This window comes from Schistocerca americana, chromosome 2 (genome assembly GCF_021461395.2).
Source record: "Schistocerca americana isolate TAMUIC-IGC-003095 chromosome 2, iqSchAmer2.1, whole genome shotgun sequence".
In the NCBI taxonomy this organism is placed as follows: domain Eukaryota; kingdom Metazoa; phylum Arthropoda; class Insecta; order Orthoptera; family Acrididae; genus Schistocerca; species Schistocerca americana.
This window is the reverse complement of record NC_060120.1, coordinates 998,787,842-998,813,226: the sequence shown is the minus strand read 5'-3', so window position 1 is coordinate 998,813,226 and position 25,385 is coordinate 998,787,842. Positions and strand designations below refer to the sequence as shown.

The 25,385-nt window shown below is 40.7% G+C and overlaps 1 protein-coding gene across 1 annotated transcript in view; it reads left to right on the top strand.

The window, feature by feature from the left end:
• Positions 1-25,385, top strand: part of LOC124594598 (protein transport protein sec31-like) — a 174,382-nt gene that overhangs the window by 19,272 nt on the left and 129,725 nt on the right. The window contains exon 2 of the mRNA XM_047132971.1: positions 9,378-9,612. Coding sequence (XP_046988927.1) covers positions 9,378-9,612 — 235 coding nt within the window. The remainder of the gene's footprint in view (positions 1-9,377; positions 9,613-25,385) is intronic.

Sequence of the window (25,385 nt, the reverse complement as noted above, 5' to 3'; positions counted from 1 at the left end):
TATGTTTGATTCCATATTGTTTTATCATATCTTGAAACATTTGACTAATTAAGGCACTACCGTTATCAGACATAAGTCGTTTAGGAATGCCCCAGTTAACAAAGTAATTTCGGGTAAGACAGCGTATAGCGCTTGCTGTATTCACTCGTTTCAAAGTATATAGCTTCACATGTTTGGACCAACATTCCATCACAACAAACACATAAGTAAATACTCCTGAACTACGAGGCAGAGGACCAAAAAAATATAATGACAGTAGGTCCCACAGACCTCGAGGAATTACAGCATACAATTTATAACGCTTTGATTTGTTATTAACTTTAACCTTTTGACAGGTTTCACAAGTCCTAATAATACTTCTCACAATACGGGACATGTTTTTGAAATAATAATACTTCATTAGATGTTTAATACATTTATGAATTCCAAAATGCCCGTAACCTTCATGAATATAAGTAATTACTTCGTACACAACAGGTTTCGGAATGCAGATTTTCCATCTCTGGTGTTCTCTCTGTGCTTTCCAATACAACAAGTCGTTGAAACATAACCACACACCCCGGGTGTTAACTGTTTCGCCCCATTATTAAGGTTTTGTATAAGTTCCCTATATTGATCGTCATTTCTTTGAATGCATCTAATAGCAGTTACTATCCGTTTAACCTTACGTTCGTTCTCCTGAGTTAAAAGGAAATAAATATGTTAATTTGTTCCGGAATCTTCTGCAATGTTAATATTCTCCATTCCTACTGGAAGTCTCGACAAAGCATCCGAAACTACATTTTGAGATCCCTTTATATACCTAATTTCGTACTGAAATTCTTTCAAGCATAATACCCAACGTAATAATCTGCGGTGAAGTAACGGACAATTGTTCAAAAAGGTTAAGGCCTGGTAATCAGTATATACAGTTGTTTTTCTTCCAACTAATAATCCTCTAAATCTTTGAAAACCCCATACCACAGCGAGAGCTTCCTTCTCGGTTACAAAGTAATTTCTTTCATGTTTATTTAAAGTTCTACTAGCGAATCCAATAGGTTGATATAATCCCTTTTCATTGGTCAGATCACCTTGGAATATTACGCAAGACACACCATAATCAGAGGCATCCGTACACATACAAAAGTCCTGATTGAAATCTGGATGGTATAACATTTTGGCTTCTGTTAACGCTCCTTTTATCTTATTAAAAACTTCCTCTTCCTCTTTTCCCCAGAGCCATACTGATTTCTCTTCTAATAAATCCATTAATTTAGGATTAACAATATCCTGCCCTGGAAAGAATCTTCTCAGAAATCCTACTGTTCCTAATAATGATTTCAGTTGTTTCCGTTATCTAGGACTCGGGCATCGAGCAATAGCCTCAATACGTGCTGGGTCTGGCCTAATACCCTTACTTTCCACTATATGCCCCAAAAATCTCACTTCCTCCTCTCCAAAGTAAGACTTAGATAATTTTAAAGTAATTCCTCTGTCAATTAAACGGTCAAACAATTCCCGTAATATCGTTACGTGTTCTTCCCACGTTTTAGTGGCTACCAAAATATCATCTACATATAAAATAATCTTTTGTAATAATTGCTAACCCAAAGCAGAATCTAATGCCCTAATGAAAGTTGACACTGATATATTAAGGCCAAAAGGTAAAACTTGGAACTGATATGATCTGCCTTCAAAAAGAAGAGCCGTATATTGCCGTGAATCCGGGTGTAATATTACTAGGTGGTAGCCAGCAGTTGAATCCATTGTACTCATATAACGAGAACCAGCAATCTTAAGAAGTACGTCCTCCATAGGAATAGGTCTGTCTCTTTCCATCTCTATTATTTTGTTTAATTCACGCGCATCCAGAACCAGTCGTACCCCGCCAGTAGCTTTCTTAACTACCCACAAAGGACTGTTAAAAGTACTACATGATCGTTCGATAATATTTTGTTCTAGCATCTTACTTATTTCTCTATTAGCCGGTTCTTTGAATTGTACTGGAATAGGATAATGTTTCTTAAAGAATGGTTTTTGATCTTTAATCTTAAGCTTACAAACGTAATCTTTGATTCTCCCCGGTTCATCTGAGAAGAAAGCTCTAAATTCTAACAATAAAGATTCCAACTCTTCCTTTTCTTGTTCGGATATACAATTCGTAGAATAATATTTTTCTTTCACATCGGTTTCGATACTATTACTAGCCTCACATTGGTATTCTTCATATTCAAGATCACTAGAATCTATTAATAGGTTCATGGTCCGTGTGTACTTAATCTGTAAGGATTCGTAGCAATTTTCAGGTACTCGATTATTAGAAAACCTCACATTAAAAGCACATGCCTCCTTATGGATGGTTAAGGAAGAGTCTTTAAAATCTAATATAGCTTTATATTTACACAGCCAATCTATACGTAAAATTATGGCCGCATTTAAGTTGGCTACGACAAGTACAGAGTGAGCAATTAATTGTTTAGAAATTTCAAAAGTTAAATAAACTTCCTCAGTAATATTTTGACTTTTTTTACTAGTAACTCCTATAATTTTCACCCCAGTTACAGGTAAGGTTGGGAAATTCCAATATTTTCTTTTAAGTTGAAATAATTCTTTAAATAAAATATTTACTTCGCTACCTGAATCGATTATAATATTTACTTCGGTATCTTTAATGTAACCTTTAATAACGGTTTTATAAGTTATATTCTCCCTTATCTAATTGTGCTCCTGAAGTAAATCTTGTTGCCAATCACCTTCCCTTTGGCAGCTTAATGATAAATTGCAATTGGGTCTTGTATAATTTTGACTAACAGTTCCCTTTAGTTGACCCGTACTAAAGGACTTTACTAGTTTTCCGAACTTGCTATGATAACGTCACCTACAACTTGACCTTCATTAATTACTTGAGGATGATTTATCTCATTGTCGTTATTGTGTAAATTCCGCATTTTAGAGTTATTACCACGATTTTGTTGGCTCTCTTTGTCTTTAGATTGACGTTTTATATAACAAAACCGGCTATGATTGTTGTTGTTCAATTTTCGTGGTTCTGAGTTATTATTATTTCGAGGATTGTCATTTCTACCAAATCTAAATTTCTCGTCTTCCCGTTCTCTATTAAGTATATCTAACTGTTCTAAATATTCTAATAATTCGCAAGGTTGTGACGATTCCCTTTCTATCATTCTTTCCTTTACATAATACGGTAACCTACTAATTAGGACTCTTATTAGATGACTTTCAATAATTGGTTCTTCAATTAATTTAGCATGGTTGAAATGCCATTCGAAATAATTCCTAAATAACGTTTAGAATATGGAGGAGGGTCTAACAACTCTAAAGTTAAGTGTTGTTGTTTTCCTCTTGACCAATAATTTTGTTTAAACTGCTTAACAAAATCATCCCAGTCCCTAAATTCAGTTCTATGCAGTACTGCCCATTCCGCAGCTTCTGCTTCTAAATGTCCTATTACAAACTGAATCCGTTTTTCATTACTCCATTTAGGAGATAATGAAGTTTCAAAAGCTTTTATAAAGGTTATAGGGTGAAGTTCGCCTCCTGGTTTGAATACAGGAAATCGACTTGCTACATTGTAATTTGTCGCTATATCATCCCAACATTCTGCGAGAGACATAGTTGGATTTTGTTTAGATTGCAGAGACGGAGTTGCGTCGGATTTGCTTGCCGTGATTTCTTTATTTGTGTTGTTGTCGTCCGAGCTAGCAAACACGATGCGACTGTTGTCTCTGATTACGTTATTACTTCTACTACTTGAAATGTTTCCATTATTATCTAATTCCGATAACCGTTTAGTAATTTCCTGTATTCGCATTTCGGTATTGGATACGTGGTTAGCTAATATCGATTCTTCACTGTGTTCACTATGTGAACGCTCTGTACCTTCGTCAATGTTATTATCTTTGGAAGCATCAAGGTTACTACATATTTCGGTAGTTAAAAATTTCATGTTTTCTATTTCAGTATGATCTTTTTCTACTCGATGAGTTAATCTCTCTAATTCTACATTATCTATTGAAGAAATCTCTACAGGTTTGGTAGAAACCCCTTTAATAGATTCTAATAATTCTCTACGAACAGTTTGTTTGCATAGAAAATTCATCTCGTAACTTATCGTTATTTTTCTCTATTTCCTTTACAACTAAGACATTGACATTATCTAGTCTCTTGGTTAAGTCAGTAATATCATTTCGCATGCGAGCTTTTTCCTCACGCGATTCCTGGATATGTCCTTCCAACCTTTTACAATTATCAGCAATCTTATTACTAAGTCCTACTAGTTTTTCCTGCATTTCAACTTTAGAAGTCTCTATTTTATCACTTAATTCTCGACTGGTTTCATTAAGATGTTCCTGTAACCTGTCTATAGATTTTGTTAGCTCCCCTTTAAGTTCCTCTTTTAATCTAGCCGTAGATTCTTCGTTAGATTGTTTTAATTCCTGTTTTAGTTCCTCTTTTAATCTAGCAGTAGATTCTTCGTTAAATTGTTTTAATTTCTCTTTTAATCTAGCAGTAGATTCTTCGTTAGATTGTTTTAATTTAGCAATCGCCCTAAAAAGGGATCTCATGCTCCTATCGGACACAGATTGCTCTTCGTCTGACATTTCACTTCCCGACATTATTGTAAGATATTAACTAGTTACACACGCAGACTTGTGATCAACAATCCTATTAAAAGCACACTCCCTATGTACAACACTTCCAACTTGAAACAGACTCACCGGACACTAATATTGTAGTTTGTAGTTCTCGGTGATCAGTATGCTGCTATGGGCTGCAGAGGTAACAGCCGTCAATGCAGCCGCTGAGATGCTGCGACCCCGCTTCCGCAACCGCCAGGACGCTGAGTCGAACACCGGAGACGTCACTGGCTGCAACCACGCCCGGCCCCACCGTTGACAGGCGAAGCCCTCAGCAACACCTCTAATACCAGCTGGAGGAACGCCCCCCAGCTGACGTACTGGGCCTGTTAGTTTAGGGAGGAAAAGGTTGTCGGGGTTTGCAGCGTTCAGCTGCTGCCCAACAGATTCGCTTTCTCGTGGAATAACTGCGTGATCGTACTGCTTGGCTGCGCTCCGTCAGATGCCCACACCCGCGAAGTCGCCGCTGGCTGGTGAAGACTCCACGAAAACTCGCGTTAACTTCCGAAAGACTCTTGATGTTTTGTTTCGTACCTGTGTGTCTTAGTTGCACACAAGTCCTGTTTTTAAGGTCGCCACGGTGTAGTGTAACGACGTAAGTTTTGTATAAATGATTTTCTTTTGACATATGACCATGTGCAGACTTCGTCACCTACGTCAGTTACAAACACTTCAAAATTATTTAAATTCTTTTAAAAATTGTCTCTGAATGGTTCTTGAACGAAACTGCAATTAAATCACCATCATTCGAGTCGTATGCGCAGAATTACGTCACTCAGTCCAATTGGTTTGCGCAAACTTTTCCAATTTAGATGTCGTTTGTTTCTTCTCAGAAATTATATTAATGCAAGTTATCGGCTTTAATAAATACTACAACCACATTGAATAAACCTTCAAGACTCAAACTCGCGATGAACGTTGTCAAAATTAATAATCTTGTCAAATAAATAAGTAATTCATTAACATAATTCTTCATAAATAAATTCTGGGAAGACGAATTTAAACTTTAGTAGCATCCACTAGTTTATTATCTTCCTACATATAGACGTGAACCTGAGCCTTGACAAGATAGGACTGAACATTTACGACATGATTAAAACTTTCTATGACGTCATTGTTGTAGAAACATTACAAATTCTTATTTTTTTCAGTTTTTAGAAGCACGACGCAACAACTCGGTTTCAGGATCTTCTGTTGCTCTTTGGCTGTCGACACGCGACGTATAGTGGCCAGCAATTTTGTCTCTGGTCCCGGCAGTGAAGATGCTGTCTCCGTTCGTTGGGCCGCCCTCTCCGTACATGAAACATAAAAATAAATACAAAACTTTAGATAATTCACAACAATTACAAATATTACAAAAATACATAAACAAAACACTAAATTAAACTTATATTCACCTGCAAAGTGGGCTGACACTGGTGGATTGGTGACGCTTTAATTTCACGTCCCACTACAGTCTCTCTGAAGAGATGAAGGACTTTATTTACTTCGCTTTCAATTATCAGTTGCTAAATAATACCAAGATCTGCACCTTTTCTAGCAACCGCTGTCACATTTTATGATACCACTTTCTATTATCAGTTACTAAATAATATCAAGTTCACTTTAAATAAGAACATTTTAGGTTCGGCTTTACCGTGACTGTTACTGACATTAAATGAAACAACAGGTTTACTGTTACCGGTCACTATTTATTTACCACCACGACGCGTTTCAAAAGTTTAAATCTTAATCATCAGGTGGATTTACATTTGTTAGTATGACATTTGCGTGTGTGTTAAGATTTTTTGAAGGCACTTGTCACCCTGTCTAGTGGAGAAACAAAACACTATTTCAGAACATGATTTTGGGTTTCTTTTGGACAAAACCTAAACGTATATCTAACGGTAAAAGTAAATAAGTAAAATAGAGTACCTATAGTGGTCACAGGTTTCTTTCACTGTCGTAAAACATCACATGTGAAAGAAACCTGCGACCACTATAGGTATTCTATCTTACTTATTTACTTTTATGTTAGATAAACGTTCAATTTTTGTCAAAAGAGACCCGAAACCATGTTCTGAAATAGTGTTTTGTTTCTCCACTATACAGGGCCACAAGTTCCTCCGAAAAATCGTAACACAACACATACATGTCATACTAACAAATGTAAATCCACCTGATGATGGAGGTTTAAACCTTTGAAACTCGTCGTGTAGATGAATGATCAGTGACTTGAAACAGTAATCTTGTTGTTTCATTTAATTCCAAAATCTATAGAATATTTAGCAACCGATGTCACATTTTTTGATACTTTAACGTAAGAAATCACACTAGATATTAACTGTTTTGAAGAGATCACTGCAACTACATAATACGCAATAGAACTATGAAAAATACCAAACAGGGCATCTTAGGTTCATAAACACTTAGGTAAGCATCTTCGCTGTTTGCTTTGCTTGTGCCAAAGACAACTACAGACTAGGTTCCATGTAGAAGAATAGTACTTTAAGAAAAGTCATCTGAGTTATTTGTCAAAATGCATAAATATTTCTCTACAACATTGCAAAACACATATGACTCGTTTATTGGCGCCACTGCTGTAACTTATAATTTGATGCACTTGTCAATGGTCGTAGTTCTATCTTTGTACCAAAGTAAAATAGCATTTTAAAGGAACTAAGAATGGTCTTTATTATTTAAGAAAGTGCGTTGTGATATTGACACTGCTGATGTAACATACAGTTAAGATAAACATAGCGATGACTGGTTTCTACTGGGGCAAAACGAAATCTACGGCACAATTTGATGAAAAACATACCGGATAGTAGTTTTAACTGCTGAGTGTAACATACACCCGTGTCAGTAAGAAGAGAGGATTGCTATAGCTTATGTTGCATGTTTCAATTACTTTTGAAAGCCAGAGAAGTATTATACTGATTTTATGCTAGGTCATTAACTGTAACTTGCAGTACGAAAGGGTTGCAATCTTATAACTTGCTGTAAAAAAGGGTTGCCACCTTTTGTGGACAATGGTAACTTTTGATGTCACATTGTGGAAGTCGACTTTTAATTCAATTATACTTTCCACAGGGTCAGACACAGCAACTGCTACGTAGCTGTAAATCATATCTTCCAGAGTGGTAATACCATGTCTTTCCGCCAAGGAAAATGTACAATTTCTCATATACATATGTTGGGGATAAAATCGATACGATTGCTACTGATATCGTTATTCACTCCTGCTCTTGTGATTTGACATGTAAATTTGTGATACAACTCTCCTCTACAATTGGAGCTCCTTCACATTAAACAGCCTGTTCGAACTGCCTTATCATTGTTCACAATCACATTTCGATATCCTTGTTAAGCTTCTGTACACGAAATTCATCATCAGATGTCAAGTAGCCAGACATCTCTCAATTGTTAAAAATACCGAAAACTTCGCATTATATCGAAAACCTTAAGATAATTTTATTTACACGTAGTTGTTGCCAGAACCTGCATAACTCATCTCGGGGAATTACTCATAGTTTTCATTCGGTATTTATACCCAGATAACCATCAGCTCCCTTTGGCAGCACCACATTTCCAAAGTTTTATTCTCTTCCCCCCTGATTTTTTCATTGACCACATTTCACCTCCATCGAAGGCTACACTAAAGACAAAAACTTTTATAAAAGACATTATAATAATAGGTCATGTTAAAAAATTTTCTTTCCCAAAACACTTTTCTTGTTATTGCCAGTATTCGTTGTGAATCCTGTCTACTTCGGCCATCGTCACTGTCTTGGCCGAAAAGGTCGCCGGATCTCCTCCCCAAACGAGAACTTCAGGAGTATTAGGGGCAGGGCATCCAACCATCTCGCGAATTTGACGATACAACGTGCCAATTGGACAGAATTTGGCACGATAACTTTCAGGAGGTTACCGAAAAACTCTGTCAGTCAGTGCCAAGACGAATAACTGCTTGCATAAAGGACAGCGGAGGACTAACGGGTTATTGAGTTGCTTACTGCTGGAGGTGTTTCTCTTGAACAAATCTCTAATTAATCTGAAATTATAATAACTTGTTTGTCTGTGCGTGTACATCACTTCTATCGATTTCCGTTCCAGTGGGATAATCCCGTCGTGGTTCATTGTTTGTTACTTATGTTAGAGTTTATCTTGCACGTGAGGTGAAATTAAATTACTCACGTGTTTACTGATTCATCATCATCAGTAAAATGATTATTAGGATACGATACCATTTGCCCGTCATTTTTAGCTACATCGAACTGCTGACTTGTACTAACAACTAGTACAGAGTAGATACTATGCTGAAGATAGAATCTGATGATAGTGTTTGTTGGCTATTTAAAGATAAAAGTGAAATGCACTATTAACTATTACTGCATTTTACTAATGGCGAGTGTCATACAGGATGATTTTTACTTCTGTTTAAGCCAGAGTAGGAGCATTGCCATTAGGACCTTTAAATTATTGTACAGTAAATTAATGCTCAGATGGTAGAAACTAGTTGTTAATGATAATTTATTTTATCAACAGCTCTTCTCAGTTCTCAAGTTTGGATTTTTTTCTAATCTCTAAGAGCAGTTGGGCACCGCTTGCACAACAGAGTTTGGGGTTTGCAATATTTTTCAGGAATTCAGTGCAAAAATTTTGCACTTACCTCAAATTACGAAACGAACAAGGTCGCAAACTGAGCCAGATACCACGACTCATGATGCAAAAAACAAATAGTACCTGTATCACAAACAGTGTAGTGCAGCGTCGGCTGCTGGGGCGTCCTCCGGCTCCCTCGTGCTGGAAACGGCACACAGCTTCCTGGCAAGTGGTCAGTGTAAATCCCGACGGCACACCGAGGCGGAGCCTGGCGGGCTAGCGAGCCGTGCTGCTGCCGCCCCCGCCGCCGCCCCCGCCGCCTCCCAGGCAGGCAGTCCTGCAAAGCCGCTAATGGGCCGCCGCGCCGCGAGGCTAAAAGCGGAAACAGCTCGCCGCGAAAGCTACAAAAAGAACCGCGTAGAGAGGCCGCCACAATAAAAGGACCTGATAAACCCCTTCATTATCACACTTGCCCGGCCGCGCGCGAGCCGTAATTAATTTACGGACGGCGCTCCGACAAACCGCGGAACAGACAACTTCCTGCTTTCCTTATATAGAAAAATCTTCAAACCAGAAAGAAATTTCCTGCAAAATCACGCCAGCTAGCCTCGCCATGTGCTGAGACATGTTCGTGTGCATTTGCATGAGACTATTACTTAAATAACCTGGACCCATTACACAAGCCAAGAGTGAAAATGTATCTGGGATAAAACAAATGTTAGTTTACTATAGCGACCATTAAGGTCACGAAAACGACAATGAAAAGTAGGATTAGCTCTAGTTTTCAAGTTAAATGGGGTAGGGGAGCAATACTGGCCATTAAAATTGCTACTCCACGAATATGACGTGCTACAGAGGCGAAGTTTAACCGACAGGAAGAAGATGCTGTGATATACAAATGATTAGCTTTTCAGAGCATTCACACAAGGTTGGAGACGGTGGCGACACCTACAACGTGCTGACATGAGGAAATTTTCCAACCGATTTCTCATACATAAACAGCAGTTGACCAGCGTTGCCTCGTGAAACGTTGTTGTGATGAATCGTGTAAGGAGGAGCAATGCGTACCATCAGGTTTCCGACTTTTATAAGGTCGGATTTTAGCCTATCGCGATCACGGTTTATCGTATCGCGACATTCCTGCTCGCATTGGTCAAGATCCAATGACTGCTAGCAGAATATGGAATCGGTGGGTTCAGGAGGGTAATACCGAAAGCCGTGCTGGATCCCAACGGCCTCGTATCACTAGCAGTCCAGGTGACAGGCACCTTATCCGCATGGCGGCAGCGGATCGTGCAGCCACGTCTCGATCCCTGAGTCAACAGATGGGGACGTTTGCAAGACAATAACCATCTGCACGAACAATTCGACGACGTTTGCAGCAGCATGGACTATCAGCTCGGAGACCATGGTTGCGGTTACCCTTGACACTGTATCACAGACAGGAGCGCCTGCGATGGTGTACTGAACGACGAATCTGGGTGCACGAATGCCAAGACATCATTTTTTCGGATGAATCCAGGTTCTGTTTACAGTATCATGATGCTCGCATCCGTGGTTTGGCGACATCGCGGTAAACGCACATTGGAAGCGTGTATTCGTCATCGCCATACTGGCGAATCAACCGGGGTGATTGTATGGGGGGCCATTGGTTACACGTCTCGGTCACCTCTTGTTCGTATTGACGGCCCTTTGAATAGTGGACGTTACATTTCAGATGTCTTATGACACGTGGCTGTACCCTTCATTTGATCGCTGCGAAACCCTACATTTCAGCAGTATAATGCATGACCTCATGTTGCAGGTGCTGTACGGGCCTTTCTGGATACAGAAAATGTTCGACTGCTGCCCTGAGCAGCACATTCTCCAGATCTCTCACCAATTGAAAACGTCTGGTCAATGGTGGCCGAGCGACTGGCTCGTCACAATACGCTAGTCACTTCTCTTGATGAACTGTGATATCGTGTTGAAGCTGCATGGGCAGCTGTACCTGTACACGCCATCCAAGTTCTTTTTGACTCAATGCCAGGCTTATCAAGGCCGTTATTACGGCCAGAGGTAGTTGTTCTGGGTACTGATTTCTCAGGATCTATGCATCCAAATTTCGTGAATATGTAATCACATGTCAGTTCTAGTATAATATATTTGTCCAAGGAATACCCGTTTATCATCTACATTTCTTCTTGGTGTAGCAATTTTAATGGCCAGTAGTGTATGTTTTATTAGCGTTCACTGTCGATCCCTTCCCACGTATGCTCCCAAATCCCGCTAACGGTAGACAGAGTGCTGAAGTTTCAGGCAACAGTAGCAATGTGCATTTTGTTGATATTTATAGCTCTTAGCAGCAAGGGAAAGGGGAAGTGGATGGGTAGAGCGGAGCATGTTTCATTTAAGCGTAGATTCTGTCTCTTACAAGTTGTGCTGAAGTGTTGTTAGTGTGTGTCGTCATTGTAATTCCTGTGATTCAATATTCCTCGCAAACTCGTAAAGAGTGCTGACAATTTTTGCTTTATTTGCGGACAGGCCAAATTCAAATTGCAAAGGAGACCAATAACACATTATATTAGTAATATGTACAGAATGTACTTTGGCTGTGAAATTGGGGACCAGGGCAAGCCCAGGGCTGTTCATGTATGCCACGCATCTTGTGTCTCAAGTTCATTCGCGGTTGAATTCATTCGTGGTTGTATTGTAAAGGATATTCCTCTTTTTGGGTCAGAAATTTCAACGTCGTAGTGACTCGGAAATAAAAGAGGAGATTTTCATCGGTCCCAAACTGTACAAAGATGAGCCTTTAAACACTATCCCGGCAGGTGATGGAAAGTCAACTTTCTCGAAAATAAGAGGGAAAAAGACTGCAAGGATCTTGTAGCAAAATCTTCTGAGCTGCTACAATAGATTGGAGTGTAACGTGCCCTTAAGCTTACATTTCCTGGCTCCCCACTTGGACTTCTTACTTGAAAAGTGTGGTTCTGTAATCAACGAGCACAGAGAACGCCTCCACCAGCAAATTTCGGACATGTATGTGAGATTTCAGTGAAAGTGGAGTGCATCAATGTTAGCCGATTATGGCCGGACGGTAATCGGCGAATCACTAGCAGGAAACTACAAACGCCAGGCTAGGCCGTTGCTCCTTCAATAACCTTCCTCCGAGGGATAACACCAAGGTACATACATGCTTAGGCTTTTATAGGCAGTAACGTAAACGGAAGCTAATCTTTTCTTCACTAACACTCTCTTTATCAGCACACCTGAAAACATGAAGATTGGCTGTTTTCATGCCATTTAGAGGAAAAAGGTAAAATTTTGTTGGCTAGTGTTATTTACGTAACATGCTGGTTACCTACAGTTCTTGGTATTGATTTCATACCAAATATGTATACAAGAACACAAGCAATACAATAAAGAAACACACACACCGTTCCTAGATTATATTAAGCTACAACTGCATTCCAGGCCCCATGACTATTACATTTTCGTATCCCTTTACATACTGTATTACCCTTTCAGTATCCTCATACACTCTCTCTATCTCTTCATCTTCAACCTGCGACGTCGGCATGTATACCTGAACTATCGTTGTCGGTGTTGATTTGCTGTAGAGTCTGATAAGAACAGCCCTATCACTGAACTGTTCACAGTAACACATTCTCTGCCCTACCTTCCTATTCATAACGAATCCCACTCCCGTTATACCATTTTCTGCTGTTGTTGTATTACCCTGTACTCATCTGACCAGAAATCCTTGTCTTCTTTCCACTCCACTGCACTGACCCCTACTATATGTAGATTGAGCCTTTGCATTTCCCTTTTCAGATTATCTAGTTTCCCTACCACGTTGAAGCTTCTAACATTCCACGCCATGACTGGTAGAACGTTATCCTTACGTTGATTATTCATTTTTTTTTCATGGTAATCTCCCCCTTGTGAGTCCCCTCCCGGAGATCCGAATCGGTGGCGGGGGGAGGGGTATTCCGGAAACTTTTGCAATTGGAGAGATCGTCATGACACTTCTTCAATTACAAACCACGTGTCCTGTTGATGCACGTTACTTGTCTTTAATGCAGTGGTTTCCATTGCCTTCTGCATTTTCATCCGCCCTCTTTGACAAGGCCGTCGGCAGAACGAAGGGTGTCTTCTTACGGCAGAAGTCTTCGGTAGCGAATGCAGATTATTAATCAAAATTTAAGCTGCGGCGGAATTCGAAGCCGGGACCGAAGATTTTTTGATGATGAATCGGAGGCGCTAAGCATAGACCACGGGTGCTACGTGATAATGGAAAAAGAGGTAAGCCCGCATCTCGTGGTCGTGCGGTAGCGTTCTCGCTTCCCACGCCCGGGTTCCCGGATTTGATTCCCGGCGGGGTCATGGATTTTCTCTGCCTCGTGATGGCTGGGTGTTGTGTGCTGTCCTTAGGTTAGTTAGGTTTAAGTAGTTCTTAGTTCTAGGGGACTGATGACCATAGGTGTTAAGTCCCATAGTGCTCAGAGCCAAAAAGAGGTAAAGTGAGATTGTAAGCTAACAAAATTAAATTATTCTGGAACGCAACAGAATACACAAAGTTAGATTATTAAAAATGTAGGATTTACAAAGGGATTCGAAATATTTGAAATAAACGAAAAGATTGAAGACAACAGGCAAAAATGCTATCTCTTTTCTGTTAAAATGGAGGAGTGCGGATTACAACTATTTTCGCAATATATTTTGCAAGTGAAAGAGTGCATTGGTTGGTGGGACCAAATGCGACCGTAACAATTCGAGCTGGGCCTAACGCATTACAGAATAAGAAGTATGAGAAAACTATGTCAATGGTTCGGTCCCTCAGAAAAAAAGTGGAATGAAAAGAAGCAATAATATCCAAATTCCTTACGTACTGGGGAGTAGTAGCTTTTGATAGTATCACCATGAAAGTTTGGGGTGGCCGTTCTCTTTGATAGTAATATCTTCTGGAACAGCATGTTGTTCACTTGTAAAAGACTATCTTTCCCACCGTTTCACAGAGAAGTGGGATTACTGGATAAAACTCTTCATGTTGCTATTGGTGGGCCACTGTCATTGGGTAAATACTGAAAGCAGTTACTGAAACAGAAAGGGGAATTCAAAATATTATTGTTCTTGTGCTACATAGGTTGTGTCCTCGCAGTCGTATTCCTTCTCGGACTTCTACAATGGGCGTTTCGATACTTTAGCTGGGATATACTTCAGGATTCCATTGGTGTTCATGAGGGCGACAGTCAGCGTCAGTTGTCCTGTGTTTTTCCGCAGAAACGGAATTACTGGGCAAAGTTCTTGAGGGTGTAGTTTCTGGGCTATTGTGATTGTCATTGGGAAAATTCTGATAATAGCTACTGAAGGAGAGGGGGAAATTCAAAATACGTTGTTGTTGTGCCGCCTTGCTTGTGTCTTGGTAGCTATTTACGTTCCTAGCTCGCTGTGGCTGGTGTCTACTTCCGTGATAGCGGCTAGCCACATAGACGGGAGCCTGAAGCCATCATTTCTAATGAGACTGTACTCAGTCTTCAATACTTCAACTGCTTCACGGACTTCCCTTCTATCGATATTATTTTCTCAGCTAGCACTCTTATTTTCTTCTTAGCGCTCCACTACCGCATTTATTAAATTTGTCTGAAATGTGTGTGACTTTCGTCCTATTATTTATTCTGCTTGCCACAAATTTACGCCACTTCAAATACTCCCGCAGTGTGGAGACGGTCAATCACGTCCGTCGTGTAAAATCTTTATCTTGTGCTGACTGAAAACGCAGTCTTTGTATGACTCTTCCGAAGAAGTCTACCTATTCGATCGATTGCTCTACTAACAGTCAGTAACTTTAAAGAATATGCGGCAGGTTGCTCTTTTTCTCGTTATCATTACTTTTGTTACTATTTATGTTACTATTACTATTATTATTATTGTTATTATTATTATTATTACTGTTACCGTTCGGTTTGGAGGACCTGTTTACGGAAAGTTCATCACGTCCATTAGCCGTTAATGTTTACAACCAGAAATCTAGCCCTGATTATAAGCTCCGACTGCCACTGATGCGTAATGCATGTTCGTTTCGGCGTCGTATGGTGTTGCGAAGGGCACAGAACGTATGAAAAGGCTACAAACACAGAAGGAAAAATGACTACCATTAAAGTCGAAATTTGAACGGCTCTGTCTTTGCAAGGAGGTATAGTGATGGTAAAAATGAATGCGCTTTCTTCTGTTTATGTCAGGAGAGAATGAGGAAACTCTGTGGAGCGAAAACATTGTCTGCTCTGTGTATCTCAGCGGTCAGATCTACGCCACTGCTCTTCCCAGAATCCCGTACGAGATCTAATTTTTGACGTCGAAGAGTTACCGAAGAGAGCTCATTCCGATGTCATAAGGCACCAGCACACGGGCACTTCAGCCCCTACTTCACCCCACTTCAGCAGCTGTAGCTAGATAATGCACTTGGAAGGCGCTGACAATCAGATATTGACACTTTCCGCTTTGGGCCGTGAGCCTGTTTTATTGTCGATTACCTTGAACAAAAGCTCGTAAATGCTTCTAAACGCCTTTTTGTCGCAGAGAGCGCTACTATAGGGTGACTCCGAGAAGCGTGAAATTGAAAAAAAAATATTGTTATGACAAAAAACATATGTAAATAAACTTGAGACTGTTATATAATAGTAAAACACATGAAATTTAATAATACGCAAAGTAAATTTATTTCTTTAAGACGACGTCTTCCTGGTGATCTCCATTTACTTGCGTACATTCCTGTGATCTCTTAGATTAAATATCGTTGGTTCAAAGTAAAATTGCCGACCGGAGTGGCCGAGCGGCTCTAGGTGCTACAGTCTGGAACCGCGCGACCGCTATGGTCGCAGGTGCGAATACTCCCTCGCGCATGGATGTGTGTTAGGTTGAAGTAGTTCTAAGTTCTAGGGGACTGATGACCTCAGATGTTAAGTCCCATAGTGCTCAGAGCCATTTGAGCCAAAGTAAAATTTCTACATGAATTTCCGTAATTTCATCCCGGATCTTAGTTTCCAACTCGTCTGTTGTGGCAAGTGGACAACGACTCGTCGCTTTTAAGATGACGCTATAAATTGAAGCTTCATGCTGGCAGATCAGGTGATTTTGGAGGCTATAGAATCTCATCGATGGTCTACGTTATGGGATAGACAGCAATTGGCGTGGAGCAGCCATCGATATTAGCGCTGTTTGTCACGTTGGCCCGTGTTGCTGAAGCCAGCAGTTGCCAATAATTTGCGGTAATGTCTGAAGTTCTTGCGCAACAAATGCTTAGAACATGACGACGAACCGATCATATAGGATTGTAGTCGCGGGGCCATTCTCTCCTCAGAAAAGTAAGAGCTCGATATTCCATATTGTAACACAGCACACCGCACGATTACTTAGTTGCTCTGCAATATAAATTGCTGCTGCTGTGCCTAATAATAAATGTTTTATTTATCAACAAATCCATTAAGATGGAAAAGTTCGCCCTACGTCCATAAGTTATAAGCAATCTTTTCAAGCATTCCTTCACAGAATTGTCGCTGCATTAAGTGATCGTTGGATCGCAGTTCCTTGACGAACTGCAACTCCCATGGGCGGTGATGTAAGTGCTGTACCAATATTCTTCGAGCAATGCAAGTGTAAAGTCGATGCTTGTGGACCGACTGAACGACGCCACTTCCTTTTCACTTGCTGCTCGGTATAAGACTCAGCACCTAATTTTGCAGGATTGGCCGTTTTTGGTTTCTAGCCGTTGCGTCCGAGCGCCGAACTTAGAGGCAAAGCTGGCGACCACCAATCCCTGCGTCAAAGCGAATCGTTGCTTCTATTTACCACGTGGAGGCAGGACATGTCTTTCATTTTTTCTTATTTTTTTCACGCCTGTTTTTAAAAGAAAATAACAGTTTCGTGAAACATAATTATTAATAAATCGTTTGATAAAAGGGGAAAAAGAGACAATAGGAAAGGAGATAGGTGCTGGGACCGCCAGACCTGTTTGACGGTGCACTGTTCGGCATTTGTCATCGAGCCGTTCATCCCCGACGCCATTAAGCTAGACCTAGCTTGTTAATATACTGCACCTACAACTAAGGCTATGTGCAAGTTTGCGTAAAACTACACCGCCACTTTTTAAAATACTACCTTATGTAAAATTTTGTAGTATCTTTTCAGTAACAATATCTGGCATTATCTGTTTATATCCAATATATCTGTTGTCAAAGTGTCTGGAGTTTATAGTTAATATTTAAGTGTACACATCTGCCTCTTCTTCTTCCATCGGATGTATTCTCTCGCTTTGTTGCATATCGACTTGCCCTCTCTTCGTAGGTTGATTTAGAGATTTCGTCTGCTGATTTGTGTAGGTGCTTTCATTAATCAGTGATCAAATACTTGCCACAATTCGTAATGTTGTGTATCTGTGATGTGTGTGTGATATTTCGGTAATTCCCGTAAAACAGGACTGTGTCCCCTGGGTCTCAAATTCCGCGCATGCGCATTCCAGTGTCACTTGGTTCACGTCCATGGGTCCAGTTAAGATGTGCTCATGTCCTGGGTAGGATCGGCATGTTTCAGCCTTAACTGCTCTGCAATGTCGGGGAAGTGTGTATAGATTCTGCGTCTCTCACCGCTGACTTCTCATTCACCTTGACAGGTCCCCGTTCCCCAAGTTTAAATTGGTGCTTATTTTCAAAAGGTACACATGGTCTAACGTGGTCTAGTGTACCCACTTTTGGCCGGCCGAAGTGGCCGTGCGGTTAATGGCGCTGCAGTCTGGAACCGCAAGACCGCTACGGTCGCAGGTTCGAATCCTGCCTCGGGCATGGATGTTTGTGATGTCCTTAGGTTAGTTAAGTTTAACTAGTTCTAAGTTCTAGGGGACTAATGACCTCAGCAGTTGAGTCCATAGTGCTCAGAGCCATGTTTTTGTACCCACTTTTAACCAAAACGTTGCACAACCGTATCTGACTGTAACACCAATCGGTATATTCAACGCACAAAGCTACCACTAATGTGCTTCCGAATGACTTGACAATCTAAGCTGCGCATTCCTTTGCCCTCTTCTAACAGCTGTTCTGTTTGTGACCGTAGTTAATCGTTCTGCGCACTTACTACCTCCAAAGTTCTGATTCAAAGATTGCGTACTGTAACTATTGCTCTTTTTGCGTTTGTGTCACCAATTTGTACTGAAACTTGCCTCCTCATTAGACCCTTGCGTAATGCTTATGTTGTTCTGGTCTCTGGTAGTTTCTGTTTGCTTGGGGCGAACTACTGCGTGGTTGTAATTAGACTGCAATTGGCTTTCTCTTCTAGCGGGGCTCTGTAGCTTGCAGAGACTGCTATTACCAGATCATCATGCAACAGTTTTAACTGTTGTTTTATCACCGTCCGGTAGCTGCAGGAGACGTTCAATAGATAAGTCCCAACAAATGAACACACAGGTCGAACCCTGAATGCAACCCTTAGTAACTCTTTTTTGATAACTTTTCGCGTGCCCACCTGCTATTCTACTATTCTTTCTCTGCAAGAGTGTAAGAACCTGTCGTACAGGGACTGTGGCACCTCTAGTTTTCAAACTCGCAAACACTGCAGGACGCCAGAGGCTGTCGGAACACCTCCAGCATCAGTCGTAATGGCGAATGCGTACTTATGCACTTGACAATATTTAAAGCTTCATTAATTGCATCGTCTATTGATTTTCGTTGCCTAAATCCGGAATGATTTGTGTTGAGTTCCAGGAGAGCTCTATGGGCCTGTAAGTGGCTGTATAGCAGCTTCTTCTAAAATTTAGCCATTGTGGTTTGGGCCCAAGGAATCTCTTTCCACAGATTTGTGGATGATTACGGCATTAAAGATTTTCAGAACTGTAGTCACACGGCCTAGCCTTAAGGTGTCATTTCTTGGATCTGTTAAGCATGGGGTGATCTATGGTGTAAGTCTTTTGAGTGCTTCTTTCTGAATGCATCCCACCTGGACATAGTGTTTTTTGTTCTTTAGTTCTGTTATTGCTACCGCAACTTCTTCATGCGAAAATGGGTAGGTGAATTTAGCTGTTTTGTATGAGACATATAGGCCTTCTTGGAGTATAGCTACAGTAGGTGTTCAATAGATATGATGAGAGGTGTAAGCTTTCTTGGAGTGTCGTTTGTTGTTGTGTGTCTGTGTCAATGACATCATCGAGAAGGTGTTTATTTAGCAGATATTATGCTGTGTATCTACATCGTCTGGTAATTGTGCTCGTATCATTTCACATTTTTCCAGTCCCTTTTTATTGTTGCGATCTCGTCTATCCATGGTGGTTTTTTTTCTGTTTTTTCTTTGAAGCTGTTGGTATGGAGTGTTCAAAGTGTACATGTGTAATTTTTGTGAGTTTATGTGTTGTACAGTCAAGATTTCGTCTAATATTGTTGAGGTCTTAGTTTTGTGGAATTTGTTCAAGTGGCGGTTGCTGTGGCCGAGCGGTTCTAGGCCCTTCAGTCCGGAACCGCGCTGCTGCTACGGTCGCAGGTTCGAACCTTGCCTTGGGCATGGATGTGTGTGATGTCCTTAGGTTAGTTAGGTTTAAGTAATTCTGAGTCTAGGGGACTGATGACCTCAGATGTTAAGTCCCGTAGCGTTTACAGCCATTTGAACTGTTTTTTCAAGCATATTCTAGCCAGCTCTCCTAAAATGGCAGTGCTTTGATGTTTTGTGTACCGTGTTGTTGCTTTGTATTAGGTCTAAGGTTGTTATGTTGTGCTCACTTATGCTGTCGTGAACTGGCCTGGCCGCTTGATGATGTGTGCGAGCGATTTGCTGTTTGCGGTTTAATGTCAATGTTATTTCGGGCTGAGTCTTTTCCTGAATTTGTCGTCCTGTCTGTGCGTTGTAGTTCTGGATATCTCACCCAATACAAACACTGAGCGCCACCGCCATTATCTTCAGCTAACCCGCAGAGCAAATGAGCACCTGCCAACTCTACGCATGCATTACACTCTACTAGAATCCGGTCCTTTGAAAACACTAAACTTTTGGTGTGGTGGTACGTGCTTGCACAGACCATGATGAACCCTAAACAATCTATGCTACGTGCTTGGTGCTAGTTCAGCGATGAGGTTAGTCGCGTGTCGGCACAAGCAATTAAGTGAATCACACGTCAACATTATTTTCGTTCCAGTATAGCAACAACTGCTGAACTCAAGAATTACAATTTACTATACATTTTAACTAAACGTATCCAAGGAGATAGTTTCAAAATTTCATTAAAGGAAACGTTTCCTGTGATGCTGGTGCTTTGTTTTTCTCAGAATATGATTTATATGACAATGAAGGGAAGACGAAAATGGACACTAACGAGGAAATAAAGCGTTTCTTGACTCATGTCCATGTAACACCTATTATACGTGTAGGTGTGAGGAATATTTCGTGAAAGCTTGGCATTCCTCTTTTTGTTACGCACTGGAAAGAGGGTGCAGTCTTTCCTGCTAGACCAGGGGCAGTAGACATGGCAGCGGCGTCTCTGGGGCCGGGAGAGACAGAACGACATCGACGAGGAAGATGGGCCCGGAACTACAGCTGAGAGAGGGCATCTATCATGCTTGACGATCAAATTTGAAATGTTGCTGCATGCCATAGATCTACGACACCGCAGGTATCTCACTAGCAGCTTCTGAAGGCAGTTTTCGGTATGAGGACGGTTGCAGAAGGCATGCTGGAAGTTGGTTAAGAGTATCCTGGTATGCGTCATTTATAACTTTAACAAGTATGTCAACGCAATGGTTGTGAAGTTCGATTTTGATTACTTTTTCTCAGTTTCTAATAATGACTGTGATGCCTGATTTTATTGTGGTTTCAGTTGTGCGTTGGCGCCGGATCATTACTGTGGAAAATTGAGTTCTTTTAATACTAAAATTTAGTAAAGGATAACTCACACAAGCAACCCAGTCCTTACACTCACCTTTAGCTCTGCTGTACTTACAATAAACAGTTTTCTGGATAGTAGAGGAAGGACTTGTCTGACGACGGTGCACAAGAGGAAACAGGTTAAGGGTCGACAGCAAAGAAGTAGGGCTGCCAGTATTAGAATCAGAATATAATAGAGTGTTGGACGACTTAAGGGGACACTGTCGCTAATAGGCTTCAGGAAATCGAACTATTTTGTGTTTTTATTAAAAATGTAATTCTTTCAGCTGTACTTAAGATTTTTTATTTACTTCGCCACTAGTTTCGGCGTTGCGTCAACGTCATCTTCAGGCCCGTACACTTTGCTGAAATCAGTTGCGTGTGGCTCAGTCTAGAAGTCCGTGGTGAGATCAACACTGAGCCACACGCAACTGATTTTAGCAAAGTGTGCGGGACTGAAGATGGCGTTGACGCAACGCGCGAAACTAGTAGCGAAGTAAATAAAAAATCTTAAGTACAGCTGGAGGAATTTCATTTTTAATAAAAATTATACCAGCTGTATCCAACTTCATCCAGTTTAAATATGTATCTACGAAGATTTTTTAGCGTTGCTTAATACTTCAGTTATTTGGTCACAAATTGCCATTTGTTTCAGTCAGCTAAGGTGATTAGTTTCTGAGTTATTAACTTTTTCATGATGCACGGTAACCAAGTGCCACGCCCATTTTTGCTCTGCTTTCCTGAGAGTTGACTACAGTATAGTATTCGGATGCAATTGTTATTTAGATGTTTGTCAGCCTGTCTTTAATACAGAATGTCGCTTGTCAAGCGTTTCATCTCAGCTGTTTACGTTCTGGTGGTACAAATGAAATGTTCTAGTGTGATTTTGTAAACAGTTCTGAAGGGAATGATTATATTGAGCAAGTCTGGGTATAGGCCCTGGTTTCGTGGAAATAAATATATGAAAATAAATAATGAAACTGCTGGTTATGGACAGAGGAAAGGAAATAGTACTGAAGATGAAATCAGCCCAAGTGTCAAAGCCTTAAGTAAAATGCTTTTAAGTGATTCCCGCTTCGCAACTGCCTCCCAAATGCGGGATGGTGAGATACATGGTGTGAACTGTGTTTCTGCTTATACTGAAACAAACATCTTGATTTGCATGAGCTTTTTATGAATAAAACGTTCTCAGTTTTCCAGTCAGTCAGTGAACTCCTGACGACGATGGCGGGGATGGCCATCGAAAGCTGGAGGATTTCATTCGAATTGACGCGGCTGGAAATCAGAGAACGTTTTATTCATGTATGCCGTCGCGAAAGACTCCGAGGACACATGAGCTTGTTATGTCAACTTACTGAAAAACACACACCTGTTATAAAGACTGTCGTGGAAACGTTACTTTGCATGAAAATATGGGGAAAACCAGGGGAATTGCTGGTAATTTGTTCCTAAAATGGGCTACATTCTTTCATAAAATTTCAATGGATGAAGAACCACATACTACCGTTCCCACGAGGACCCGACAGAAGGTGCAAATTCAACAACCGGCTACAGTTTCCAGTTATAAGTATGTACATTCAACTGTATAAACTATTCTGCTTGCTGTCAAACCCATTTTTAAACACCTTGGCAAACAAGAGCTCTTGTCTACCTGTCAAAAGTAAAAACCCTATGGATAAACGGATTACCGATGTCGATTCGTTTGCACGGGATGCGATTCGTCATCATATTTATGATTATTATCGCGGGAAGGAACATCCGTCGCTCAGCAAGTTACGGGTCACATTTAAAGAATGAGCACTTGTTCAAGGCAGTCGCACATCCTTGTCTTCAGATTTATACAACTTTGGCTTTCACTATGGACATTTCTGTGGCGGTAAGCTGTTGATGGAGAGCGAGGATATAGCTGCATGCCGATGTTTAAGGAACATCCTCAGCATAAATATCGATGAAGTGGTGTGCCTTCACTAAACGTCGGTCAGTTCTGGCCACACTGCCTAGCAGAGTTGGGCAGACGACACATCAAAAGGAACAATGGAAATGCCTTCTAGAAAGGGTTTTAGACTAATTCCTCTCCTTGCAGTTATCTCCCAGGGTTTCCTTCCGAACATTCTTCTGCTTTTTAAAACAATGAAATCAGATTATCGCGAAGAAATTGACCACATTTCAGTTACAAAGTGGTTCGAATATTCACCGATACCAAATCTTGAAAAATAGTCAACAATTGTACTAGATGGTGCTCCTTACCATTCAGTTGTTGTTGAGAAGGCACCTACCATGTCAAACGGAAATGAGGAAATGGTTGATTTTCTTGAGCGTTATGACTTCGATGTAAGTGATGACTTTAAAAAGGTGGAGCTTATGGGAAAAATATCTTTCTGTAAGTTCCCCTTATACGAAATCGACGAACTGGCAAAAAATATGGCCATACAGTCGTTAGGCTACCATTTTACCACCTCTATTTCAAACTAATAGAAATAATATGCGCCCAGATCCAAGAATAATAATAAATTTACCCTCTCTGCACTTGACCCACTTACAAGAGAAGCTGTAGGAACGTTACCAGTGAATATTGGAATAGAGCCGTCAATCATACGCAGAACATCATGGAAAGGTCGTGACAGCATGAATCTCTTTGGCAAATTCAGTGGATTAGATGAATGTCATTGAATGACAACAGTGGCAGTGGCAGTGGCACTTCAACAATCCGTCATAGCAACGAGAGTGACAACAGTGCCATTTCTCCATTATCCCCGCGGAAATGTAGCACAGGCGGATCCAGCTAAGTATTTGGCGTGCGCAGTTCGGACTTGGAAGTACCTATATAACAAAACTATATTGTCCTAAGTTTTGAAACATCAGTAAGAAGGCCTTAATATTAACTAATTTCAAAGGTTGTTCATCTCAGTTATTCAGAACGCACTACACAAAATATATATTACTGTTTCCAATATAACGGCTGTAATACAAAAGTCCTGTCATTTGTATTGCTTTTGTCCTTTCTAAGAGATTGAGGTTGGCATATTTAAGAGACGTTTTCTAATCGCGATAACTACGCTCAACCTCATTTTTGGTTGCTATAGAATTAGTGCAACGGTGCTGTTCACAGATCAGGCGTTCTTTCAACACCATGAGACTGTAAATTTCCATAGTCTGGATGTATGGGAAGACGTCAGTTCTCAAGCAAGTGTTGAAGGAAGCCGGCATTGTTGGTGACTGTATAGTAAGGCGTCACTTACTGCCACCCCGGCTCAAGGGACAAGGTTATTATAATTTCCCAGAGAATGTTCTACCTGATCTGTTAGCAGATGTGACCTTAGCTCTGCGACAAAACATGTACTTCTTGCATTTTAGTGTTGATGTCCGTTGGCTTCTAAATAACAAATTTGGTGACAGGTGTATACGTAGAGATTGACTAATCGTCTGGCATCCACGCTCTCCGGACCTAAACCAACAGGACATTTATTTTTGGGGGCAATTGAAAGATCTTGGGTATGGGACCTCAGTACAATACGTCCAGACTTCCCGTGGAAAACTGCGAAACTATACGCAATACTCCAGGGATATATCAGCCCATCCGAGATTCACCACTACGGGGGTAGATGCATGTATCAAAGTCTCCTGTGAGAAAGAGTAGCATGTGGTATGCTGGTACATTCTGTTCGTATGTGTTTCCCACGGTTAATGAGTTGGAGAAAGTGAGTGGTAACATGGAAACAAAGGATGTTCGGAACCATGTTTATATTATATGATTTCTTCCTCTTCGTGTGAGGAATGTGTCATAGAATCTGTGCCATACCTTTTTGCTACATCTTGTATACATATCATGACAAAAAAACACACAGTTGATGGTATGCACACATTTGATAACATCCCCAAACCATTCCCCGCATAACGGTGTTGGACATGGGAGAGTTATGTCCAACCCCGATAATCTTGAGTGGTGAAAGGACGTTATCAACTGTGTGCATTATATCAGCTGGGTGTTTGATATCAAGATTTGTATATGTCCGAAGTGCCTTTTGTGCTTTGACATTTTGTAATGTGACACAGAACTTTTATAACAACTTCCATAAGATGAGATGATGGCAGCATAAGGCTGTTGAAATCGGTCATCTTGGAACAAGAAATGTCTTTCTTCCGCAATCGCGACGTACGAAATGTGCTCTTGGTTGCCAATCACACAAATCGCGCTACAGCACAACATGCGTATTTTTGAGAAGGACAATATCACATTCAATTCCAATTTCTAAAATAACTGAGGAAAGTGGCAACGAAACGCCAGTT